This window comes from Zootoca vivipara, chromosome 10 (genome assembly GCF_963506605.1).
Source record: "Zootoca vivipara chromosome 10, rZooViv1.1, whole genome shotgun sequence".
In the NCBI taxonomy this organism is placed as follows: Eukaryota; Metazoa; Chordata; class Lepidosauria; order Squamata; family Lacertidae; genus Zootoca; species Zootoca vivipara.
The window spans coordinates 16787808-16795694 of record NC_083285.1 but is presented as its reverse complement, the minus strand read 5'-3'; the positions used below and the strand labels follow the sequence as shown (position 1 = coordinate 16795694).

At 42.2% G+C, this 7887-nt stretch overlaps 1 protein-coding gene across 1 annotated transcript in view; it reads right to left on the bottom strand.

The window, feature by feature from the left end:
- Window positions 1-1251: 1251 nt before the first annotated feature.
- Window positions 1252-7887, bottom strand: part of AASS (aminoadipate-semialdehyde synthase) — a 44626-nt gene continuing 37990 nt past the window's right edge. Inside the window, exons 22-24 of the mRNA XM_035127117.2 lie at window positions 7280-7368; window positions 5766-5942; window positions 1252-3490 (exon numbers count right to left, since the gene is read on the bottom strand). Of these exons, the coding sequence (XP_034983008.1) occupies window positions 3372-3490; window positions 5766-5942; window positions 7280-7368 (385 nt within the window). The 3' untranslated portion in view covers window positions 1252-3371. The remainder of the gene's footprint in view (window positions 3491-5765; window positions 5943-7279; window positions 7369-7887) is intronic.

Below are 7887 nucleotides of genomic sequence, written 5' to 3'. Positions count from 1 at the left end.
TGGAGTTGGACGAGCGGTGAGAAGAGGACATGCATTGGGTTTTAAATTCTAAAATAAAAGTAATAAACAGCCTATTAGAACTGAAAAGCTGCCCAATTACTACCCCCCCCCAAACGGAAGGTATGCTTCCATGCCAAGGGAGGTGGGGCTTTTTGTGCCCCACACTGAGGGAGAAAGCGAGAACCCCAAAGGTAGTAAGCCAGACTATGGCAAGAAGGCTGAAAAGGACACCCAACCTGCACGGGGTTTGTATGTTCCCTTGGCACTGGAAATGTGGTATTTCACAGAGCAAACTGAAAAGAAGCCATCTTCCCCTTAGTCAACCCTCCAAGCTATTTATGAGGGTTGAATCCAGCCAGTAGCTGAGCTGGTCTGGTATACAAACTCCACCACAGCAGTTGGACTGGGTGAGCACTAAAACGAGTTGAACTTACTTCTTCCTCACGTTTCTTGCAGCACATTACTGTACGCAGACATATTCCGCAAGAAGACAGGTAGATGGTTTAAGTTAATACCTTCTTGGTTGCTCTCGAACAAACCTTTCTTTACCGTAAGGAAGTTAGAGGATTGTGAGGCATAACTTGCCCTTCATTCAAACATGTAGAAAGAGGTTTCTAGGCTGGCAGCCCCCTGATTTGAACACAGAACATGTATAAGTCAGAATTGAAATGAAACAGTTTCATTGTTCTCCTAGTAAATCATTTTCACTCTACCACTTTCCTACGGCTTCTTCTCCGTGACAACTACATTCCTTCAACGACGTTTATTTCAGTTCCTCGGTTCATTTCCTCGGTTCATTTTGTCCAAAAGAAACAGGAGTTTTACAAAAAAACTAGAGCTCCATCTACATTTTCAACTCGTTACTCAAGAGATCGTGCCAGAGGTGACAATTATTTTTCGGCAATTCACCCTCAAGAGAAATGTCTGACAAATCCAGAGTACCGGAGGCAAACAGAAGGAAAATCTTTTTAGCAAGTTAGTTTCAACTTGAAAATGAAGCAATAGCATGGCTCACATGCAATGGCAAACTGCAATAATTTGAAGACAAGCCATAAGGAGTCTTGGGCTCCCATGCTCCCCCAACCTACACTTTAGTTTTTACATCTGAACCCTGAACTGTGTTTTATCTTAATCATAGTTGGTGAAAATAAGGCCGCTTCAAGAACTATAGCTTGACTAAGCATGGCTCAGACTAAGCGGTCAATCTAGGTCTGGGCAACATGGAAAGCTGCAGATATAGTCTAAATCTAGGTCTGGGCAACATGGAAAGCTGCAGATATAGTCTAAGTCTGCATCAGAAAGTAAAGTTTCCAAACTCTCCTTCAGGACTGCATTGCAGGAAAGAGAATGGAGCATGCAAACCCAAGACTTGCTGTGGCTCATACTTGTAGTGCTAACCCATAACCCATAAGCTTAGCATTACATGCAAAGACAACCACGGAGTTTCAGAAGCCAAATTCCATATGATAACCAGGTCATGCGTTGCACTCCATGCATCCCCGATGCTTACCATGAAAACATACCAAAGCAGTTGACCTTATTTTTTTCCAGGAAGAAAATGACCTTTTATTTATTTCTTGAGGCAAAGACATGGGATGCCTCACTGTATTTGGAATGTCTCCATTTAAAACTACCAGATATGTGTGATATAAGGCAGAGGAAATGGTCATATTTAACAAGCCCAGTATGCCGAATTGTCCTATTATTGTTTTGGGTGAGGTTGATTGGGAAGGCAACTGCAGAACAAGAACACTTGGACATTTCTCTCAAAAGGAAAGTGCATACAGTACAAAAACTGCATCTAAAATATTGTTGTTCCTCACAAGCATGAGGCAAGTAAAGTTGTTGGAGGCACAACGTAACAGCTTAACAGAATATATAATATAGAGAAACTAAAAGCCTGTAGCAAGCATACACTCTTTCCATATCTTTGAACACCTTTGGGTATTAACCAGGAGACTGAAGCATGGTTTCAAACAATATAAAATTTGGCACATGTGAAACTGTTTGACGTAAGGTACAGAGAGTGCTATTTTCCAAGCTCTCACGTCAAATACGTTACTGAAATGTTTTAAACAATCATGTTTTTTCCCCAATACATACAAAAATACTGTTGACATGATTTTCTAAGCACTGTAGTGCAAAATAAAACGTGTTTCCTGTTTTGATTATGATATAAGCCCTCTTCAGGTGTCACAATCAGGTTAAAGTAAACACATAGGCCACATAGGCTAGCTCCACCCTCGCTGTCCTTTTACTTGTCACCTTCTAGTTTGTGGAAGGTGAAGGTCTGAAGCAAATTTGTGAAGGCGCCTCAAATTTTAGAAACCTGCAAAGTTAAGAGGCCGCAGAAGTGATTCTCCTCCTGCCCCCTTTACTTTAACCTAACTGGAATGCCTGATGAGGATATGAGAGAGAGAGAGAGAGAGAGAGAGAGCGCAACTCCCATGGCTATGTCTGCCATGAAAGGATTTTCAGACCTTTGGTCTATGTGACCCTTTATCTTCTGCCTGGAAAAAGGTATTCAGTCCTAGGCACAGGCCATTCTTGTTCTTTCTGCCAAAGACCCTTTTACGTGGAGATGCCATGGCCTCTGCAAACTTCATGATATAGGGCACAGGTGCATGTGCTTCCAACACACATCTGGTTCCATGGCCATCAGGCAAGTAGGAACTCTTGAGGTGCATATTTGAGGGAGGGCTGCCCCATATACATTCTGAGAAGGCCAAGGACACAATAAAATGACTGCTATGCTATTCTGTGGGAAACAACACCTCCTGGACTTTAAACAGAAGCTCTTCATAGTATGTCTCAGGACCTTAGGCCGACCACACATATGATGAATAGAATGGGGAAAGCAACAAATATTACAATTTTCTTCTTGTCACATATTCCGGGGTCAATGTTCCGTTTAAAAATGAAGCCTTGAACTCACTACATTCAGCAATGTTGCAGCATTTAGGATACGAGTAAAACGTTTTGGCATCGTTTGAGGAGCCCTGCGCTCCTCTGCTATGACTGGACACCTGTTCTCCACCTGAAAAGCTTTACAAATCACCCTTGCAGGGCAGCCTGCTCAGAAGTAAGCCAAACTGAATTACATGGGATTTGCTTCCAGGTCCAGAGTGCATTGAATCCCAGTCGGTAAAAAAAGGTACACAGCACAACTCACCCGTAATTTCTCTTGTCGAAGTTTCACTAAAACAGACTGGCACTGCACACAAGAGAATTGTACTGCTATTCAGTTCAATGGGCTCTAGATAGGGAAGACTCCTGGGGGAATTGTGCCTATGGACAACTATTTTTAGGCTTCAAAATGTGCGTGCAAAACTATAGGCTGGGAAAAAAGGAGGATAGAAAAAGAGTCTCCTTTATTGTTTGATAACGCTCTGGGTACTGTAGGTAATTCCTTCAGCTCGAACACGTTCAAGTATTGGTCCATAAATATTCTTGGTTAATGGGATGACCATGCCTTTGGTGTCAATTTCTCCTGGAATATAAAGAGAAAAATGTCACTGTTATTATTAATTAAATTTGTATACCACCCGTCATCTGAAGATCGCAGGGCAATTCGCAACCTAAAACTACAAAATACGCAATGAAACAAAAGCAGAAGCAAAACAAACCAATAACCTCCTTCCACAGATACATTTAAAATGCCAGGGTATGTTAATCAGCCTGGTTGAAGAGAAACATTTTCACCAGGCGCCTAAAGCTATGTAATAAAGGCACCAGGCAAGCCTCCTTGAGGAGAGCATTCCACAAATGGGGGAGCCAACCCAGAAAAGGCCGTTCTTGTGTTGCCACCCTCCAGACCTCTTGTATTTCATAGAATCATAGAATCATGGAGTTGGAAGAGACCACAAGGGCCATCCAGTCCAACCCCCTGCCAAGCGGGAAACACCATCAAAGCATTCTTGACATATGGCTGTCAAGCCTCTGCTTAAAGACCTCCAAAGAAGGAGACTCCACCACACTTCTTGGCAGCAAATTCCACTGCCGAACAGCTCTTACTGTCAGGAAGTTCTTCCTAATGTTTAGGTGGAATCTTCTTTCTTGTAGTTTGAATCCATTGCTCCGTGTCCGCTTCTCTGGAGCAGCAGAAAACAATCTTTCTCCCTCCTCCATATGACATCCTTTTATATATTTGAACATGGCTATCATATCACCACTTAACCTTCTCTTCTCCAGGCTAAACATACCCAGCTCCCTAAGCCGTTCCTCATAAGGTATTGTTTCCAGGCCTTTGACCATTTTGGTTGCCCTCCTCTGGACACGTTCCAGCTTATTTGATTAACTCTTCTTTAAAGGAGATATAGAGGAAAAAAGCAACCTGTACGGCAATTATTTGAAAACATTACAGTGCAATCCTAACCACGTTTTCTTAGAAGTATGTCCTATTTAATTCATCTGAAGGTAGCCCTGTTTTGGGAGGCTTTTAATGTTTAATAGATTATTTTATTTTTTTCTGTTGGAAGCCACCCAGAGTGGCTGGGGAAACCCAGCCAGATGGGCAGGGTATATCATTATTATTATTATTATTATTATTATTATTATTATTATTACGGGGGCCGGGTAAGTGGGGTGACATGGATTGCAGCCTCACTAAAACAAAGCCCTGAAACTCTGCTCAGAGTGGAACAGCGAAATTACGTGCGCTTATAGCAGCCTTCCCCAACATGGGGTGCTTCAAAGGTTGTTGGACTCCAACTCATGTCAGCACATCCAAGAGACAGGGATAACTGGAGATGTAGTCCAACAGCATCTGAAAGGGTTCAGTTGGGGAAAACTGGGCACAAGAGATCTACCAATTCTTAAAACAAACCAGTTCCTCTTTCACTTACGGTTTACAGCTGCAGGCCGAGGGGACCCTGCGCAAAATCTGGTGAGGTCCCTCCTCTTTGGCAGGCAGCAAAACTCTGAGCAAAGCTACAAGGCGTTCCAGATGGCAGAGTCTACCTACGCTTTATATTATTAATTATTGCAATTAACTGCTTTCCTCATATAGATGGCCCCAAACACCTTACAACAGGCATCCCCAAACTTCGGCCCTCCAGATGTTTTGGCCTACAACTCCCATGATCCCTAGGAAACAGGACCAGTGTTCGGGGAAGATGGGAATTGTAGCCTCAAAACATCTGGAGGGCCGAAGTTTGGGGGTGCCTGCCTTACAAAAACAGTATGAACGCTAAAATTAATTATAACAAACACACTTCTCTACAGAGTGCCAAGGGGTGTGGGGGTCCGGGACATAAAACAACATTGGGTCCTGCTGGGTGCTGGGACCCTGAAATTGGTCCACGTATGTGACATGATGGCTCACATAGGTGATAAGATACTTAGCACACAAAACTGTGGCGAATGTGAGGACAACAATGAACTGCATGGCCACGGAATCACTGTGATGAGCTTAAGACTTAAAATTCACACTTACAAATGAGCAGTGGGGTGTTTGTTTGTTTTTTGTGTGGGGGGGGATTAAAAAAAAAGGGCTGGAAGTCTTATCTATCTCAATTTTGCTAGCACAAACTGGCTGCCATGGGGAGCAAAATAACAGAGGTGCCTGTAGTCCATACTGGTGAGTGTTGTCATGTACACACCAAAAAAAGCCCCACAAGTGATTATTAATATGGATATTAATAATAACAATGCAGCCTTTTAAGAATTATTTCAATACCCATTGCCTAAAACAACGCTTGCACATTTGAATATTGCTTAAAAGAACTACACATCCCAGGTGCACCACACAACTTAGAAAGACGTACCATCTAGAACCATCTTTGCTGCGATAGCAGTCGGGTACCCTACGGTTTTAGCCATTGCAGAATATCCTTTATCGTCTCCATACACCACAAGATTGACATATTTGTCTTCCAAATGACCGGACGGGTGTTTGAGTCCTATTTCATTCCTCATGACTATCATATCGCGCTCTCCGGGACCTAAGGGAAGGACAGAAATATGCTGCTTTTTCCATGCTGCTTTTTTGCTAGACTAGGAAAAATATGGCTCAGAAGAATAGAATAGAATAGAATAGAATAGAATAGAATAGAATAGAATAGAATAGAATAGAATAGAATAGAAATGCTATATCTCTCTTAATCTGGCCCTTCTTAATCTGGCCCTTCTAAGCAACTTCAGCCATGAACAAATGCTGTGTTGCTTGACTATGCATTCAACAATGATATTTTGTGCCCGAAACAATTGCTGTTGTGAAAATTAAGTCATAATTTAATTATTATTAACTTTGTTAAGTATAAACAAAATAATAAAAAATCCTTCAGTAGCATCAGTAGCACCTTAAAGACCAACTAAGTTTTTATTTTGGTATGAGCTTTCGTGTGCATGCACACTTCATCAGATAATGCTTTTTCCATGTCAGAAAAGATTAACAAGCTGTAGCTTTAACAGTGAACTGCACGACACCCAAGTAAAACTCGGTGTGTGAAAGATCCCACACCCCTGTTCTCCCAGCTCTGCTTTTGATTGCAAAGGAAATTCATCTTTCTGCCTCCCAAATGTAGAACGTTGCAGTATGTAACATCACTGATGAAGACATCTCCAATAGTATCTGGTTGTGGCCAACCAGAAATAAAATATAAAAATAAATGGGATGGGGTTGGGGAGCTAAATAGTCTTGACTGAAGGAAGAAAATGAAGTTGCTCGTTTTAGTATTCTAGCCTTGACATGCTAAAAGTGGTTGAGACCAGCCCTTAGCAATTGGGGGGGGGGAGAGCAACATAATTTGTTTAGCTTCCTGCACAAGGTAGAGAGATCAATCCAAAAATATAGCCGGATTGATATTATATAATAATATTAGTATATATATTATTTATTATCATTATTAATTAGATTTGTATACCTGTAGATCTCAGGGGAATTCACATACAATTGTGCAATATAAACAACACAAAAGACATAATAAAAATAGATATAGAAACAAACCCAACCACCTTCCCCCTTCCACAAACACATTTAAAAGGGCACTGGATGTCAATCAGTCAAAGACCCAGTAAAAAAAGGGGTTTAATGAAGGGGCCAGGCGAACTTCCCTGGGGAGAGCATTCCACAGATGGGGAGCCACTGCAGAGAAGGCCCCGTACTCATGTTGCCACCCTCCGGACCCCTCGAGGAGGCACACAAAGAAGGGCCTCAGAAGATGATCTCAGGATTCGGGTAAGTTCATATGGAGAGAGGCAGTCCTCCAAGTATTGCAGTCCTGCGCTATTTAAGGCTTTATAGGTCAAAACCAGCATGAGCAGAGAGTGTTTCACATACCATAGGATAGCTTGGCCTCCATGTGTTTCGCTAGTGCACCAACTATTGTTTCTGCTATTGGAACGGGCTCATCTCCAAGTAACCCCAGCCTGAAAGAGCGAGGACAAGGCACTATTTGTCAGAAAAAGCCCAGGACCTTCCCCCCAAAAAACTGAGAGTCGTGGCTCGAGCCCATGATTGCAAAGCAAGAAAAATGGGATGCCACGACTACGCAATTTGGGTCAAGCAACCGGTGCGTCAGGAGAAAGCAAAGCAGATGCAAAGATCCTCTTCGCATCCTAATTGGCATCCTTATTACAATGCCGTGCCCTGGGGCTACACCTCCAGTGTTGCCATGCAAAACCAAACTTCTGCAACCATCTTGCATTTTCCTCTTCAGTTTTTACTTACGTTCTATCAAGATATATGCAGAGAGCAGAGAAGGTTAAAGTACACCCGATTATGTCACAGTCATTATTTTGATTGCCAATACTCCTTTATTGGATTTGCTTGTTTTATAATCTTATTCTACTGTTATGCATTTGTGGCCTTACAGCCAAAATGAAGCATGCAAATGAAGAACAATATCACATAACAACATCATCAAGCCAGCGGCCTGCATGCAAATT